The 19,748-nt window shown below is 42.9% G+C and overlaps 1 protein-coding gene across 2 annotated transcripts; it reads left to right on the forward strand.

The window, feature by feature from the left end:
- The first annotated feature begins 1,161 nt into the window (after positions 1–1,161).
- On the forward strand, positions 1,162–13,584 carry LOC106612676 (protein phosphatase 1 regulatory subunit 14A). 2 transcript variants are annotated; one of them, XM_045724408.1, is made up of 5 exons: positions 1,162–1,564; positions 11,364–11,444; positions 11,648–11,677; positions 11,911–11,999; positions 12,709–13,584. In XM_045724408.1, the coding sequence occupies exons 1-4, from the start codon at positions 1,367–1,369 to the stop codon at positions 11,956–11,958; spliced, it is 357 nt and encodes a 118-aa protein (XP_045580364.1). In that variant the 5' UTR covers positions 1,162–1,366; the 3' UTR covers positions 11,959–11,999; positions 12,709–13,584. The 2 variants fall into 2 exon arrangements, with proteins under 2 accessions (XP_045580364.1, XP_014069555.1); XM_014214080.2 differs by lacking the exon at positions 11,911–11,999 and having other exon boundaries at positions 1,178–1,564.
- The last annotated feature ends 6,164 nt before the right edge of the window (positions 13,585–19,748 follow it).

The following is a 19,748-nucleotide window of genomic DNA, read 5'->3' on the forward strand; positions in this document are numbered from 1 at the left end:
CATTTGCCTTAGTCTTCAGAAAAGAAGACAGAAACACTCAAAGGTTGGAGCAGAGGACAGCCGCAGTGGAGCGCCTGCACAGTTTTAGGTGCCTTGCTCAAGGGCACAACGGCAGGAGATGGCATTTAGGACACTGATGCCAGTAACCCTCCCGTTGCTGGACCAAATATTGTTTCTTCCCTTCGGACATTGGTTTTGAATCTGCAACCATCTAGTTCAGGGTTTTCCAACCCTGTTCCTGGAGAGCTACTGTCCTGTAGGTTTTTGCTCCAACCCTAATCTAGCACACCTGATTCTAATAATTAGCTGTTTGATAAGATGAATCAGGTTAGTAACACCTGGGGTTGAAGTGAAAACCTACAGGAGGGTTGCGCTCAAGGAACAGGGTTGGAAACCCCTGCTCTAGTTGCTGGCCCACCTCTCTATTAACCTCTAGGGGTGTGTTGCATTTAACTATATCATTGTCATTGAGGTATGACAGTTTAACAGTTTAAGAATAACCTTAAAATGACCAAATATTCTCCTCTGCTGTGTTCATGATTTATGGGGGTGCAGGCTTTCTGGATATAAATAACCAATGAAAATAGAATGTATATCCAGAGAGAAGCACTAGGCCCCTCAAAATCAAATCTAGACCATAATACCAGTTCCACTGCTTTTCCCCCCCCATCATTCCCCTCTAATCAGGGACTGATTTAGACCTGGAACACCAGGAGGATGCAATTAATTATCAGGTAGAACAGAAAACCAGCAGGCTCCGGACCTCATAGGGTAAGATTTGAATACCCCATGCACTAGGCCTCATTGAGATACATAGAGGATTCATCTTTGTATCTGTGCCATCATAGCGTCTGTGACAGCATGGGCAGCGCCATAGAGGCATCTCCAATATGAAGTAGTTCATTTTCTTCTTTCTTTGATTGGCTGATCAGCTGGAGAGATCAGCCAATGAAGTGGGAAGTCTGACCCAGTTGACTACATTACAATGGTGAAAGCCTTCAATGTTGCTTCCCATGGTAATAGGCCTTGAACTTTTAGACTTCCCTATTTGTAGGCTAAATAAATATAAATAGTGGTGACTATGATGGTGAGTCATTGTAATTTCCCCAGAATACTCAGTCACTCACATATTTGGCGAATTCTTGTCACACAATTCAGAAAGTGTAGAACTTCCTTGGAGCTAATCTCAATCAATTAAACAGTCATCACATTGCTCTTGGCGCACAACAGTTACCCGGGTCTGTATGAGTGTGGCACTAGGACCCATAGCCGATTTCTCCACCAGTGCGCTACTATTGCCAATGATAGTGCACTTCTTTAACTCCCTTGGTCCATAGTCTGCACGTGTCTGTCATCCGAAGTGGATATGGCTGCGAACCGGGTCGGGAGGAGATGTAACAACAAAGTCCATTCCCCGAGTAGGGGTCCAGGTAGGGACCCAGGGCTTAGCGTGCAGAAGAGGCAAGCAAGGGTCACGGTAAAGTACAACAGAAAGGAGCTCAAAAGACGCTTGGATGTGGAGAAGTGGATTGACTGTAGTCTGGACGAGCTCTATGTGGGCAGGGTGAGTCCCATCTATTTGAAATTAAAACGGATTTCTATTGATAGGCTACGCATACAGTCACATACCTAGACAATGGGAAACATTTATTTGACTTATTGTAAGAATCCAAAAAGGGTTTTACGCAATAACAATTATTCAGTTTAGCATCAGTGTCCACTGAATGAAATAAAGCGATTTTGGCAGCAGCTTCGGGGTACGCAATCCACTGTAGCGCTGCACATCACTCTTCAGTGGGACTTAAATCACTATAATGAATATATCGGTTTGGCGTATTTGGGTACAACGGTTACGCAGCGATGGCGTATTTTCAGTCTCCTCAAGATATGTAAGTAAAACTATTCACAAAATTTGACTGGAGTCGGTTTTTCAGAGATTGTACTGCCTAGTGTCCCTTGCGGTCTGGGATGTGGCTACGACGTTAATCCATTTTACGTGGGGGGTTGCCTGCCTTGTCTCCTTGCGCCCTGTCTGCTTGACATTCGATGAATCAAGGATGTGTAGATAGGTGCCTTCTAGGCATAGGGCCAAATGACTGTCTAGTCAAAACACTGCCTGCCATAATGGTAAATTCGTGGTCTCATCGAATCAGAACGATGGTATTGTGCACGTGTTTTCGTATCAGACACTATTAACTGGACACTTGTCCTCTTAGCTAATACTACAAGCAAACATTTCTGAGTCACCAGAAGAAAATGGGATTAGAATAAACTACAAAGCCATTAGCATGGCCATGGAGCACATGCACAGGACAATAAGGTTAACCATGTCACGCTTTGTTTTCGTTTACACCCTTTTTAGCCTATGACCCTATGTCAATGTTCTTTGCACGTGATCCTTCTCTACATTCATTAAGGAAATGCGGCTATTGTCTGTGAATTTTATTAGCTGAACAAATATTATCACACTTCATAGCACAAAAAATAGACTTGACATCCAATGCAAAATACAAAAGTAGATATGGTAGATTCCCTTCATGTTGTTCCATTCCTGTTGTATGTAAGGGGATGGATGGTCATTGGAGGACATTATACTCCAGATGAGTGGGAAAAGCTGTCTCGCTGCCAGGGGTGACATGGGAATGATCAGAAAGTGCTTCCAGAAATATAACAGGTCTGTGGCAGGCTGCCCAGGTCGCTTATTCTTTGCTGCTTTACATGGACAGCCTTGAGGGTTTATGGGCTTCTGGCTGACAAAACAGGAGGACCCTGGGGGACCTGGTGTGGTGTGTGGCATCACCAGTGAGGGTAGGGTCACCAGAGGATGTTGGTGGGCATTGGGCCAAGGCACTGCATTGTGGTGGCTGTGTGAGTAGGCAGGGTCGGGGACGATGGTTGATGTAAGGATGGGGTCGGTGCTATGGTACAGATGTTAGGATTATTCCATACCAATAATCTCTCCATCAGACACAACCATCTCCTGCTCAGAGTGTATTTAACTAGAATGCTATAGAAACCTGGACGCCTCGTGTTGACCTATTTGAGTCTAAAGCCTTCTGGGTGGGTCTTTTTTTTTCTTCTGCAGAGCAATTAGCAGTCTGTTGTTCAGCATCTACTTTCTACATCCAATTCGTAACACAGTAATAAAACATGGTAGTAAAAACTCAGTGTCTACTGCAAAGACCACCACCTGACAGATGCTACCTAATAGCAGGAGCTAAAGCAATGCTGTCACAGGGGGATGTCTCTGTAGTGACCATTATACAACCACAATGACAGTAAAAACTGCATCAGTGAGCCATCATATATACATATATATATTATAGCGTCTCTCCACATACACTTAAAGAATAGAGAATATAGAAATATTGCATTTGATCATGACAGTTTGATCTTCTTACCATTCTGTTTCTCGTGGGTGGATACAGTAAACACACTCATTGTCTTGCTCTCTCATAAACACACACATGGCCACAGCTTTATATCTATGTTAATTAGTTCATTGCTTTGCTGATAGTGGAGCAAGCATGTGTAACGATGGTGTAATCAGATCTCCCCCATACTCATTTCCTGCTACACCAAAGCCCACCCTGGCTGGCCCTGCAACGTGAAAACCCCCTGACCAGGCCTGAACGGATGCTAACTATCCCAGTTATTGATTGATGACATCTTTGTTTTCTGGGATGATTCTTATGAATGGGGGGGATGGTGGTTTAGGGGAAGTGAAGGTCCCATATGTCACCAAAGAGCACAAAGAGAATCCCCCCCCCCCTAACCCCCCCCCCCCCCACCCCCCCATCACTGAGCCTGTTATTGAAGCATTGAATATAGCGCATCGCTTGGCCCATTATCAAGGGCCATTAGTCTTGTATCAACGCTCAATCGGAGGCCCAGATTAAGACCCCCGCAGTGTTCTGCTGTCTGTGTGATTGTCTCCCAGGCTCGGAGTCTTTTCACTTTTTAATCCCGTCCCACCACTACACCCAGTCATTATTACCATTCTATTGAGTCGTCACGGCCCACTAAGCCACACAGATGTGACAGCCAGTTACCATTGCAAACTGGGAGAGAAAAACATCAGAGAAGTAAGGATTTTAGAGTGCAATTGTTTATTTTTGTAGAAACAATCAATATCTAATGGATGTGAAATATCTATTGTAACTGATCTATAACAACTGGTTCCCCAACAAATGCAATTTGTCAAAGACATGGAAATGAATTTCATAAGACTCAAATAACATGACATAACTGTGTTTATCTTGAACCAGAGCACCTGCCCACAATTTAGTTGATGGATGAATAACCTAATGAAATGCGTTTAATTTGCATGCATATGTAGATGAGATAAACAGCCATCAATCAACTGATGACCAGGCCCATTACCTGGTGTAGAGAGAACCTCTATTGGAAATCTCGCTGTGTCCGGTCATATCTCAATCATTTGATATGAAGTCAATAACCACACAATCAATAACCATGATTTCACTGACAGCACTAAACCCATATTTTTCCCTTACATTCTTGACAATGAGACATTTTGGTAGTGTTCAGACCAGATGTCCTAATAATGTTGGAATTAATAGTAGAGCATGTGTCAAACTCATTCCACAGAGGCCCGGGTGTCTGCGGGGTTTCGCTCCTCCCTTGTACTTGATTTGCTGAAGTTAAGGTCACTAATTAGTAAGGAACTCCCGTCGCCGAGTTGTCTAGGTCTTAAGTGAAAGGGAAAAAACAAAAATGAGTTTGACACCCCTGTACCTGATTATTATTATGTTTATGTGCTGTAGCAGCGAGTAACTGTGGGAATGCATCGGGCGAAAAGTAGTCACCATGTTTTGAATAGTAATGACTTGTTAGAAAGTGACAGCAGGGGATGGCCATCTGCCCTGATGGAAAAAGGGATAGAGGTTGACATATTCTGGTCTGGGGAGACGAGGTGTGAGAAAGGGTAGGAGAGAGAGAGAGAGAGAGAGAGAGAGAGAGAGAGAGAGAGAGAGAGAGAGAGAGAGAGAGAGAGAGAGAGAGAGAGAGAGAGAGAGAGAGAGAGAGAGAGAGAGAGAGAGAGAGAGAGAGAGAAGTATGTCATACAGGCAGTAAAGAGGATGTGAAAGTTAGAGTGGGAGAGAAGTGAGTGGGACAGACGAGCGAGTAGACGGATCGTGAATCTGGGAATGTACAAGTTAATGTAGTATATCAGGGGTAGATAGAGACTGTAGTGGTTCTGCATTTAGAAGTTTGCCTGTTGCAGGATATGCAATGGAAGGGAGAGGGAATGGTGGTGTGGAAAATTGAGTAAAGCCAGATAAGCGTCTGTCAGTACTGCAGGCTCTGGAGTAAACCCAACAGCTGAGGGTTATAACACGATGTGCACAAACCGACCCACAACAATGACTTTAATGATGAGAAATTATAATATTTTGTGTCAGTGCAATGTACGGGCTCATTATCGGTGAAGTATACTGTATTGAGGCTGAATGGTTCATGTGTGTATCGATTCGTTTCAGTTATTTTATTGTTTATGTCCTTCCACCTCAATGGTTTATGGAAATTTTTGAAATGTGTGTACATTTAAAGTGTGGTCGCTTCACTTGTAAATGCATTTACTTTCCGTCAGTCTTCAGATAAACCTGACATGGTATTTTGACCCGGATTTCTGTTGCGCCAGACTGGGACAGGCCACTTACTGTATCAGGGTGTTGGCTATGGAAAACATTACACAGAAATGAACACAGGTGCACAGCTGGACACAGGGACCAGTGGACTACATTACCACCCAGAGTACCCAAGCAAACAAAAAAAAACATGACCCTCAACCCGCTGGCCTGGAAGTGATGTGGACTAAATTGCTGCCTCTACTGATGCTGAACTGGGTGTAATGTCGCTCTCTTTCTCTCTCTCTCTCTCTCTCTCTCTGTGTCTTTCTCTCTCTGTGTCTCTCTCTCTCTGGTGTGTGTGTGTGTCTCTTTCTCTCTCTGTGTGTGTGTGTGTGTGTGTGTCTCTGTGTGTGTCTCTCTCTCTTTGTGTGTGTGTGTGTGTCTCTCTCTCTTTCTCTCTGTGTGTGTGTGTGTGTCTCTCTCTCTCTCTCTCTCTCTCTCTCTCTCTCTCTGTGTGTCCGTCTCTCTCTGTGTGTGTCTGTTAAAACACACTGCTGGCTAAACTAGAACCACAGATGAAAGGGAGTTCGTTAAAAGTATCATTGCTAGAAATACTGGTGTGGGCTATATCTTCTGATCGTCGCGAATGTAGGCTACATGAATCAGCTAGCTACTTAGTTTGTTTTGACAGCCTAGCTAACTAAACTCAGCAAAAAAAGAAACATCCCTTTTTCAGGATCCTGTCTTTCAAAGATAATTTGTAAAAATCCAAATAACTTCATATATCTTCATTGTAAAGGGTTTAAACACTGTTTCCTGTGCTTGTTCAATGAACCATAAACAATTAATGAACATGCACCTGTGGAACGGTTGTTAAGAGACTAACAGCTTACAGACGGTAGGCAATTAAGGTTACAGTTATGAAAACTTAGGACACTAAAGAGGCCTTTCTACTGACTCTGAAAAACACCAAAAGAAAGATGGCCAGGGTCCCTGCTCATCTGCGTGAACGTGCCTTAGGCATGCTGCAAGGAGGCATGAGGACTGCAGATGTGGCCAGAGCAATAAATTGCAATGTCCGTACTGTGAGATGCCTAAGACAGCGCTACAGGGAGACAGGACAGACAGCTGATCGTCCTTGCAGTGGTAGACCACGTGTAACAACAACTGCACAGGATCGGTACATCCGAACATCACACCTGCATGACAGGTACAGGATGGCAACAACAACTGCCCGAGTTACACCAGGAATGCACAATCCCTCCATCAGTGCTCAGACTGTCCGCAATAGGCTGAGAGAGGCTGGACTGATGGCTTGAAGGCCTGTTGTAAGGCAGGTCCTCACCAGACATCACTGGCAACAACGTCGCCTATGGGCACAAACCCACCATCGCTGGACTGACAAAAAGTGCTCTTTACTGACGAGTTGCGGTTTTGTCTCACCAGGGGTGATGGTCAGATTCGCGTTTATTGTCGAAGGAATGAGCGTTACACCGAGGCCTGTACTCTGGAGGGGGATCGATTTGGAGGTGGAGGGTCCATCATGGTCTGGGCGGTGTGTCACAGCATTATCGAACTGAGCTTGTTGTCATTGCAGGCAATCTCAATGCTGTGCATTACAGGGAAGACATCCTCCTCCCTCATGTGGTACCCTTCCTGCAGGCTCATCCTGACATGACCCTCCAGCATGACAATGCCACCAGCCATACTGCTCGTTCTGTGCGTGTTTTCCTGCAAGACAGGAATGTCAGTATTCTGCCATGGCCAGCGACGAGCCCGGATCTCAATCCCATTGAGCACGTCTGGGACCTGTTGGATCGGAGGGTGAGGGCTAGGGCCATTCCCCCCAGAAATGTTCGGGAACTTGCAGGTGCCTTGGTGGAAGAGTGGGGTAAGATCTCACAGCAAGAACTGGCAACTCTGGTGCAGTCCATGAGGAGGAGATGCATTGTAGTACTTAGTATCTGGTGTGGCCACCAGCTGCATTGACTGTTACTTTTGATTTTGACCCCCCCCTTTGTTCAGGGACACATTATTCAATTTCTGTTAGTCACATGTCTGTGGAACTTGTTCAGTTTATGTCTCAGTTGTGGAATCTTGTGATGTTCATAGAAATATTTACACATGTTAAGTTTGCTGAAAATAAACGCAGTTGACAGTGAGAGGACGTTTCTTTTTTTGCTGAGTTTAGATACATGAAGCAGTTAGCTAGGCTACGCTGTCAAAACAAGCTAACTAGATTTGGCTTGGAACCTACTACTGGTGGTATTCATTTGAAACTCATGTATGCAGGAAGAGAGGGCAGGGAGGGGACTCAAGATTCACACATTTTTGAGAAATGATCTACTTTGATGGGCAATTCGTTGCATTTAAAGTTACGCGAGAAAATAGACTAAAAAGGGCATTATTTTCATAGAGCCCTCCTATCTGTACACCTGCCTGCTCATCTTTACAATTAGCCTCCTGCACAAGTAAGATAGAACTCAAGGAAATACAATTATAGGACACATTAGCCCACCCGACATCACACATCCCCCTCACAGAACATTTGAATGTGACCTAAGGATAATGTGCAATCCAGACTTGGACAATGAAAGCAGTTGAATCCCGATAAAAGCATTGCATCCGCCTAAAGTGACTAACTCATCCTGACAGGCCTGACACATCATGTTGGTCCCACATGGAGGCTGTGTTTACTCAACACTTCCAGGAATGTGATTTTTAGCTGCTCATTAACCCCAGCATTACTAGCACTAGTTCTAGCGGCTGCCAGCTAGGATGAGATGAGAGGGGTGGAAAATGAGCTATGGGTTTGCTTAATTGGTAAATATACAGCATGTATAATTGAGCATTACAATCATTATTTTGGATGTTATGGTATGAATTAAGATGCTTTTACAGAATAGATCTGCTGATGTCCACAATGTGTCGTTTTACTACATGTATATTACAATACCATGTATTACACACCTTGTTGTGTCTGTGTGGTACGTGTATGAGACTGTTTGTGGACTTGCTCACGTGGCTGTGTTTCTCTATGCCTGTGTGTGTGTGTGTGGGCAGTATGAGACAGTATTTCATTGGCATTTGGAGTTGAAAGAAAGGTCAGGGATGCCTGGGTAGGAAGGGACTGCTTGGATCTTCCTGGACGGACCTTTACACTACCGGAATCAGAATCGCTAAGTCGTCCTCCCCCACGACACCCACAGACAGACCCCAATGGGGCTGGTTAACCTTACTGCTGAGCATTCAGGTCAGACTGAACTCTCTATTGGCCTGTTGTGTGAGTGTCACTAGTCAACATGTCACACACCACACCCATGTTGTCTTTGTTGTGTACTACGGTTGATGTTTGGACTAGGTTCTGAAGACAGCCTTCCATCTAGTCTACAGTGATATTTACAGTCGTCTTCATCAATTTCCATATTTTGTTATTCAAAGAATCTCTGCCTTACCAAAAAGGGCAATAAAAACCGATCAGGGTTCATTTTTGGCTCAGTATGTTGATAGCAGCACATCATGAATAATGGCCTTTGAATGTGCTGTTTGTGCCAATGAGCAGACTTGCCCCAAGGGAAAAATAAATAAGATGGAATCTCACCATGCAACTCTTGGTCAGTGGCTAGAAATCACTTTGGAATGCTGTTCAGCGTGAGAGTAGTAGTTTAGATTACGGGTGTGTTGGTGACGACAGCATTTTACTGAACAAAAATACAAACAACATGTAAAGTGTTGGTCCCATGTTTCATGAACTGAAATTAAAGATCCCAGAAATGTTCTATACGCACAACAAGCTTATTTCTCTAAAATGTTGTGCACAATTTTGTTTACATCCCTGGTAGTGAGCATTTCTAATTGGCCAAAATAATCCATCCACCTGACAGGTGTGGCATATCGAGAAGCTGATTAAACGGCATGATCATTACAAAGGTGCACCTCTCTAAATTGTGCAGTTTTTCACACAACACAATTGGCATGCTGACTGCAGGAAGATCCACCAGAGCTGTTGCCAGAGAATTTAATGTACATTTCTCAACCATAAGCCGCCTCCAACGTCATTTTAGAGAATTTGGCAGTACGTCCAACCGTCCTCACAACCACAGACCACATGTTTCCACGCTAGCCCAGGACCTCCACATCCAGCTTCACCTGCAGGATCTTCTGAGACCAGCCACCCAGACAGCTTATGTAACTGTGGGTTTACACAACCCGAAGAATTTCGGTAGAAACTGTCAGAAACCGTGTCAGGAAAGATAATCTGCAAGCTCCTCGTCCTCACCAGGGTCTTGACCTGACTGCAGTTCGGCGTCGTAACCAACTTCAGTGGGCAAATGCTCACCTTCGATGGCACGCTGGAGAAGTGTGCTCTTCACGGAGGAATCACGGTTTCAACTGTACCGGGCAGATGGCTTGTATGGCGTTGTGTGGGCGAGAGGTTTGCTGATGTCAACGTTGGGAACAGTGCCCCATGGTGGGGTTATGGTATGGGCAGGCATAAGTTACGGACAATGAACAAAACTGCATTTTATCATGGCAATTTGAATGCACAGAGACACCGTGACTAGATCGTGAGGCCCATTGTCGTGCCATTCATCCGCTGCCATCACCTCATGTTTCAGCATGATAATGCACGGCCCCATGTTGCAAGGATCTGTACACAATTCCTGGAAGCTGAAAATGTCTCAGTTCTTCCACACCAGATACTGACTGGTTTTCTGATCCACCTTTCTTTTCTTTTTTTTAAAGGTAACTTTTACCAACAGGTGCATATCTGTATTCCCAGTCATGTGAAATCCATAGATTAGGGCCTAATGAACTGATTTTCAATCTAGTGATTTCCTTAAATGAACTGTAACTCAGTAAAGTCTTTGAAATTGTTCCATGTTGCGTTTTTTACATTTTTGTTCAGTGTAGTTAATGATCTGTGAAAATGTCCCAAAGGAATTAAGTGCATAGACAGTTATACAAATAGTCTCTGCTTTCCTCTGAGACTTTGGGGGGGGGGCTGAATGCACTGTTTGAGTATGACCAATTTAGGAGGCCGTGAGAAAGCGTAATGGATGCTATCTGTGATGGAGAATGTCTGGCCTTGATGGTGGTGGCTTCCGTCCCTACAGCATACCTAGACTAGTAGTAGCCAGGGTGGGGGTTCGTTCTCTCTCTCTCTTCTCCCTCCCCCACTCTCTCTGTCTCTTCTGTCTCTCCCTGTCGCTCTTCTCCTCAAAGGCATATCCTCACATGCAGTCTTCCTACTGAAACTAAATCCTACTATTTATGGAGGCACTTTGATGACCGATTTCCAACAGCAGCGCAGCCATCTAAATAATACATATTTTTTCCCAAATCATCCTTAGCCCTTAACTGCCAGCCCACATGTCAAGCATTCTGCATCATGCATATGATGACTCAACAGCCGACATGGACGGGACGCACACACACTGCAGTGCTTCAGGGTCTGTGAATATCTCAGGGTGTTGCACTCTAAAAACACGCACAGCTTTTCCTCTGTGTCTGTAAGACCCACGCAACACATAACTCAAAGCAAGACCTGTATTTTTGTCCTTTAGTGAGTGACCTATATATTATATGCTTGTATCTGAGCCTGTCCTTTACATATAATGGCGTATGTGATAGCCGTATGTTAGTATACTGCCCCTGGGCAGAGGTTTAGCGGAGGATGCCCAGGACAGTATCCTAACATGCAGCTACAGGATGTAGTGGTGGATGGGTGGACAGTTTGACTGACGCTCTGTCACCTTGTGTCCCCAGGAGGAAGAGATGCCAGAGGAGGTGAACATTGACGAGCTGTTAGACCTGAAGAGTGACGAGGAGAGAACGCACAGGCTCCAGGTATACTGTACTACTCACTAGCGAAATCATCTGAAGACATTATCATTTGATCAATTTAAAAACGGTGTGAACAAGTTGTACTGTTTTTGATTGTGGGACTAACAGTAATAGCTGTCGATTTGGTTGCTGTTGAAAATATATTGTTTCAGCAGCAGGCTGGCCAGTTGAACTAAAATCTTATTTGGTCTGGGGATTTTTTCCAGGAAATGTTTCACACCTGCAATAACACAGAGGTAAGTGAGGAAGTCTATAAACAATAGTAATATCTCACAATATGTTTAAGATTGTTTTGGGTAGTATTTTATGCCATTAATGTTCCCGAGACTGAGTATATAGACTGTTACGGTGAAGGGACCAATCAGAGAATAGGGTTACAATGTCATTATAATGGACCAATCAGAGAACAGGTTTATGATGATGTCATTATTAAGGTATCAACATTTCAAGAAATGTCCTGGTTTTCCAGAAGTCCTGGTTGGAGGATTCTGGATTTTTCCTGCTTATTCCCTCCTGATTTCAGGAATCCTCCAACCTGGAATTTCGGTGGGAAACCAGGTAATTTATTGAAAGTTCCCGGAATTTTGTGACACTGGTCCCTTACAATGATTATAAAATCATAACCTGCTATCTGATTAGTCAATGTGAAGGGACCAATCAGAGAACAGGGTTATGACTATGTCATTATTAAGGTTGCAAAATGACTAATCAGATGGCAGGTTATGACAATGTTATGATGAAAGGACCAGTCAGAGAACAGGGTTATGATGATGTCATTATAAAAGGACAAATCACCACTGATCAAGTCTGGGTTGAGTCCCACCCAAGTCATAAAAAGTGTGGCTTGAGCCAAGTCCAAGTCCTAAACTCCAGTACTACAACACTGCCTTCCTCCCTCTCTCTGTCACCTCCTTGCTCTTTCTTTCAGTCAAATAAGTAACTAATGATGACTCCGCATATATTAGCCGACAATGCTAGTCTTGTCCCTCTTTCACACTGTCCCTGTATGCTTTGTGATCAGCATTACTCAGCCTGTCCATTATGTGTTGACAGACCCCCCCCCCCCCACACACACACACACACACACCCACGCATATTGATATCATACACACAAAATGAATGAAGTGCTATCTCTGAAACATGTTCCCTTGTTGTTTCACTGTGAATTGCTCAACATTACCAACACTGTGTATCACTGTCTCTCACTGTATCCATTCTGAGCATGTTTCATATGATGACTGATTGCCCTTCTTCCCTGCTAACACAGGTTTTCATCAAGGAGCTATTGTTGAAACTCCACGGTCTGCAGAAACAGGAGGACCTCCACAACGATGGCATCGAACAACCCCAGCTACACGTCTTCCCCAACCGGCAAGACTCTCCAGACCGAGAGGTGATCTGAAGGCCTTGTTATGTTACCCTTCAAACCCAGCACCCCATTCCCTAGCCCGATGTCATGGACCTTATCTGAAAACATGCATAACATTGAGTCTTGAGGGTCTATACACTTTGCGCTACACACTGTCAAATACACATTAAATAGCTAGCCAGATCTGACCACTTATTAGAAACATTGCAGACACCTTATCTGTCCACACACACCACAATGCACAGGCAGTCCACGCAACATTTGGACCTGTACAATGTCATATGAATTATGTTTTATTTTTGTTCACTTATAAAGTGTCCGAATTGTGTGAAACAGGATGCTTCTCTGTTGGGTCGCTACTGCTACTTGTGTTCTGTGTTTCCTCGAATTGTTCTGCTGTTCTCTCTTTTTTTCCCAGTACATTGTATAATGCTTTTATTGGAAACCCCATGAAGGTATCAACTGTTGGTCTGTGTCTTATGTTGGGAGATGCACCTCTGATTCTGTTTAGCTCATAAACCATAGTCGAAGAGTCCAGCAACATACTGTAGATACCAGTGTCAGTCTGAAGGTAAGAAAGACCACTGAGCTTTCATATATCCCAATGGGTTAGTCGATGGTACCTAGCTACAAGCAGGCCTACCATCTTTTCAAACTGTATCAATCAACATGAGACAAAAGTTAATGTGGTCAAGTGGAAGAAAAAATCTCTCTCTCTCTCTATATATATATATATATATATATTAAAAGGGGGAGAAATATTGTGTTGTGATATTCCCAATGATTTTAATGACCATAAATAGTGAGGGAAAAAAGTAATTGATCCCTTGCTGATTTTGTACGTTTGCACACTGACAAAGAAATGATCAGTCTATAATTTTAATGGTAGGTTTATTTGAACAGTGAGAGACAGAATAACAACAACAAAAATCCAGAAAAACGCATGTCAAAAATGTTATAAATTGATTTGCATTTTAATGAGGGAAATAAATATTTGACCCCTCTGCAAAACATGACTTAGTACTTGGTGGCAAAACCCTTGTTGGCAATCACAGAGGTCAGATGTTTCTTGTAGTTGGCCACCAGGTTTGCACACATCTCAGGAGGGATTTTGTCCCACTCCTCTTTGTAGATCTTCTCCAAGTCATTAATGTTTCGAGGCTGACGTTTGGCAACTCGAACCTTCAGCTCCCTCCACAGATTTTCTACGGGATTAAGGTCTGGAGACTGGCAAGGCCACTCAAGGACCTTAATGTGCTTCTTCTTGAGCCACTCCTTTGTTGCCTTGGCTGTGTGTTTTGGGTCATTGTCATGCTGGAATACCCATCCACCCATTTTCAATGCCCTGGTTGAGGGAAGGAGGTTCTCACCCAAGATTTGACGGTACATGGCCCCGTCCATCGTCCCTTTGATGCGGTGAAGTTGTCCTGTCCCCTTAACAGAAAAACACCCCCAAAGCATAATGTTTCCACCTCCATGTTTGACGGTGGGGATGGTGTTCTTGGGGTCATAGGCAGCATTCCTCCTCCTCCAAACACGGCGAGTTGAGTTGATGCCAAAGAGCTCCATTTTGGTCTCATCTGACCACATCACTTTCACCCAGTTGTCCTCTGAATCATTCAGATGTTCATTGGCAAACTTCAGACGGGCATGTATATGTGCCTTCTTGAGCAGCGGGACCTTGCTGGCGCTGCAGGATTTCAGTCCTTCACGGCGTAGTGTGTTACCAATTGTTTTCTTGGTGGCTATGACAGCTGGGACAGCTGCCTTGAGATCATTGACAAGATCCTCCCGTGTAGTTCTGGGCTGATTCCTCACCGTTCTCATGATCATTGCAACTCCACAAGGTGAGATCTTGCATGGAGCCCCAGGCCGAGGGAGATTGACAGTTCTTTTGTGTTTCTTCCATTTACGAATAATCGCACCAACTGTTGTCACCTTCTCACCAAGCTGCTTGGCGATGGTCTTGTACCCCATTCCAGCCTGTGTAGGTCTACAATCTTGTCCCTGACATCCTTGGAGAGCTCTTTGGTCTTGGCCACGGTGGAGAGTTTGGAATCTGATTGATTGCTTCTGTGGACATGTGTCTTTTATACAGGTAACAAACTGAGATTAGGAGCACTCCCTTTAAGAGTGTGCTCCTAATCTCAGCTCGTTACCTGTATAAAAGACACCTGGGAGCCAGAAATCTTTCTGATTGAGAGGGGGTCAAATACTTATTTCCCTCATTAAAATGTAAATCAATTTATAACATTTTTGACATGGGTTTTTCTGGATTTTTTTGTTGTTATTCTGTCTCTCACTGTTCAAATAAACCTACCATTAAAATTATAGACTGATCATTAGTTTGTCAGTGGGCAAATGTACAAAATCAGCAGGGGATCAAATACTTTTTTCCCTCACTGTACATAAAGCTACAAAGGATATATTTTCATGAAGACCAAGCAGTATTGCTTGGTAGGTTGTCAACTGTCACTCACAAAGTGTGTTTAGGCTAGCTATTACGGAAAATGTAAGGTAACATTTAATCTGTCAGCAAAACCAGGTAATTTATTTCTTACCAAAGTGTTTGTATATCTATAGATGGAGTGCTGAGGATTTTCAGTCAGCTAAAGGATAGTACCCCAAGTGCTTTACTGTGCCCACCAGGTACACAATGTTTCCTAATGTTTTGTTTTGCGTCATTTTCAACACGGTTTGTAAATGTGTAGTTCTCTGGCTGGTTGTAATTGCTTGTATATTGGTTTGAATACATTTTAAATTCAGCTTTTCCAAGAGTAACTTTAAATCATTAGGATTCATACAGTATAGTGTTTTATAGGTTAGAGGCTGTATTTACATATTACTGCAACATAGTGTTGAATGTGTTTTTTTATTTAATTGTTTTATTTTTAGATATGACTTATGGATAAACAGCGCCCTCTCCTGGCTAAATGTACTGAGCAGTAATTTACAACAATATTACATTTTGGCATGACAGTCTACTCTGCACACCTTTTGGAAACGGGGTGTTTATTTAATCCCATAGGGGTCAACCCATTTACCATCATTGTAAATAGATTGCTAGGGTGTGACTGAGGGTAGACGGATAGTAGCCTATGATGCTAAGTGAAGTGTCAGTGCAATGATGCATGTAATATCAGAGACGGGTCAGATTTTTCAAGCACCCATAACTTTATCACAGCAATCCTACAGTATGAACTCTTACTCAATCCAGTCCAATACTATCTTATCTGACAGACTGTCATGGTTCATTGGAATAACCTGTAGATGGCAGGAGAACACAAGTCAACATTTTCTTTCTCATTGTATTAACGAGGACACGGGACACCATCGAGTCAGCTTCAGGAACATCTTTAGTAAGATAAAAACCAGATATGCTTACAGAGCATTATGGGTACTGTAGTACATCATGTTACACCTCCTTTTAGCTCAGCATCATGCTACCGTCATTAGCCTCAATTTTACAATTTACGGTGGAATTTTGCATTGCTCAAAAACGCTCTGTGTATGTATATGCCTGTTTGTTGCTGAAGCTTGTCTGATCCACCAGTCACAGACCAACCAGGCTCCTCGTCACCTTCACAGTTGTGTGTGTGTGCTGTCAACACACCTTTGACTATATTTGTCGTGTAAACATGACAAATTCCACCTGGAATTAAGGACTTCTGGTCTGTAAGGTGCATATTTAGAAATGTCGTCATGTGTCATGATCATGGAATCAGATGAACTTGTGAAGTGAACTTTCCCCCTTGACAGTCATGATGGTTTGATATAAGGGTCGTTCCACGAAATGAGTGCCTTTTGCGTCCCTTTGCTATTTTAAGTAGAAATTGTGTGGCAATATTGAATTTTAAAAGCTGGTTATATGAATAAATGTGCCCTTTAATATAGACCACATAGATAATTCAATACATCTGATTTTAAATACAAATAAAGACTAACTAAAGTGCCAAAATTCAGCATTTTGACACCCTCTGTGACTTCTAGGAACCCGCATAATCCCCACATTTCTCTTTAAGTTTTCACCATCCTTGTAAAACCCTAGTTATTTTGTTGCTTTGACAAAGTCAGTTCTGAAAATTCTAATTTATTTAATGTGATTAGTGATTCATTTATGTCTGTCCCTCATTTTAAAGTCAACCTTGTTAGGTGAACTGAACTCTCGTTTTAATGTAGTGAAACTATTCCTTTTCAAATATATTTTTTCAAAATAAACATTGAACATCTAATAGTCAAACCATAGTGTGAAAACAGGTGAGCTGGTTCTACTCTTTTTGGCCATTTTGTGGTGTTTTGTGGCGAAAAAATTAGCAGGTTGAACATAACATGTCAGCCCTGTTGCCCATAGTTAGACAGGCTATACATGTAACTTAACATGTCAGCCCTGTTACCCATAGTTAGACAGGCTATACATGTAACTTAACATGTCAGCCCTGTTACCCATAGTTAGACAGGCTATAAATGTAACATAACATGTCAGCCCTATTGCCCACAACGAACTTCCATTCCCCCCATCACAAGGGAATTTACATCTGTTTTAAGATGAAATAATCAATCCTGTTACTTAATAGGCACTTAATATAGTAATTAAAAAAAATGTACCTCTTGAAATGGGGGAAAAAAAATTCTGTGCTCTTTATGACAGAATGTTAAAAATAGGTGACTACTCAAAAGGCACCCAATTGGTGGAACAACTGATAAACCATTGTACAGTTGAAGTCGGAAGTTTACATACACTTAGGTTGTAGTCATTAAAACTAGTTTTTCAACCACTCCACAAATGTCTTGTTAACAAACAATAGTTTTGGCAAGTCGGTTAGGACATCTACTTTGTGCATGACAAGTCATTTTTCCAACAATTGTTTACAGACAGATTATTTCACTTATAATTCACTGTATCACAATTCCAGTGGGTCAGAAGTGTACATACACTAAGTTGACTGTGCCTTTAAACAGCTTGGAAAATTCCAGAAAATGATGTCATGGCTTTAGAAGCTTCTGATAGGTTAATTGACTTCATTTGAGTCAATTGGAGTTGTACCTGTGGATGTATTTCAAGGCCTACCTTCAAACTCAGTGCCTCTTTGCTTGACATCATGGGAAAATCAAAAGAAGTCAGCCAATACCTCAGAAAAAAATGTGTAGACCTCCACAAGTCAGGTTCATCCTTGGGTGCAATTTCCAAACCCTTGAAGGTACCACGTTCATCTGTACAAACATTAATACGCAAGTATAAACACCATGGGACCACGCAGCCGTCATAGCGCTCAGGAAGGAGATGCGTTCGGTCTCCTAGAGATGAACGTACTTTGGTGCAAAAAGTGCAAATCAATCCCAGAACAACAGCGAAGGACCTTGTGATGATGCTGGAGGAAACAGGTACAAAAGTATCTATATCCACAGTAAAACGAGTCCTATATCGACATAACCTGAAAGGCCACTCAGCAAGGAAGAAGCCACTGCTCCAAAACCGCCATAAAAAAGCCAGACTATGGTTTTCAACTGCACATGGGGACAAAGATCGTACTTTTTGGAGAAATGTCATCTGGTCTGATGAAACAAAAATAGAACTGTTTGGCCATAATGACCATCGTTATGTTTGGAGGAAAAAGGGGGAGGCTTGCAAGCCGAGGATCACCATCCCAACCGTGAAGCACGGGGTGGCAGCATCATGTTGTGGGGGTGCTTTGCTGCAGGAGGGACTGGTGCACTTCACAAAATAGATGGCATCATGAGGATGGAAAATTATGTGGATACATTGAAGCAACAGCTCAAGACATCAGTCAGGAAGTTAAAGCTTGGTCGCAAATATGTTTTCGAAATGTACAATGACCCCAAGCATACTTCCAAATTTGTGGCAAAATGGCTTAAGGACAACAAAGTCAAGGTATTGGAGTGGCCCTCACAAAGCCCTGACCTCAGTACTATAGAACATTTGTGGGCAGAACTGAAAAGGCATGTGCTAGCAAGGAGGCCTACAAACCTGACTCAGTTACACCAGCTCTGTCAGGAGGAATGGGCCAAAATTCCCCCAACTTATTGTGGGAAGCTTGTGGAAGGCTACTGAAATGTTTGACCCAAGTTAAACAATTTATAGGCAGTGCTACCAAATACTAATTGAGTGTATGTAAACCTCTGACCCACTGGGAATGTGATGAAAGAAATAAAAGCTGAAATAAATCATTCTCTCTACTATTATTCTGACATTTCACATTCTTAAAATAAAGTGGTGATCCTAACTGACCTAAGACAGGGAATTTTTACTAGGATTAATTGTCAGGAATTGTGAACTTCCGACTTCAACTGTATCATGAACCAAGGATCAATGAGTAATTGGTTGACGGTTCATGCTCCTAAAGACTGAGGCTATTATGTAGGCTGGACAAACAGTATACAGTAAAGGGTTAGAATTCCAAGTGCATTGTTCCACAGCATCAATACATCCTAAAGTCTCACAGATGCTCAAAGTACATAAACAAACATGGGCCTCAAACAAAGAGCGTACACATGAACTCTATGACCACATCCGTGTGTAGGTGTGTTCATTGCAGAATAAATTCATAAACAAAGTGCAAGACAACGAGTTAACGGGAGAATACTCCAAAACAGATCTGTTTCAGCTCCATGTGGGCCCAGCGGATAGGGCTTAGGGCGTAGCCTAAGATTAGTGACTTAAAATAGATCATCTCTATGAAAGGGGTGTTTCAACATACATATGGGTCTAAAACAAACAAACAAATTAATATACTAAATGAAAGTCTAGCCACAATAACCAAAGGCAATTAGTATAATCAGCCTCTCTCCCTGAGGGGCCTGTATCTCGCTGTGGAGGAGGAGGCGGTGGGGGGCAAAAATGGGATGGCCCGCTTCCTCAGGAAAAAGCATCTTGCGCTATAGCCAGGAAATGGCCAACGCCAGCCCTGGAGTCCAGACGA

Source organism: Salmo salar, chromosome ssa09 (genome assembly GCF_905237065.1).
Source record: "Salmo salar chromosome ssa09, Ssal_v3.1, whole genome shotgun sequence".
NCBI lineage: Eukaryota > Metazoa > Chordata > Actinopteri > Salmoniformes > Salmonidae > Salmo > Salmo salar.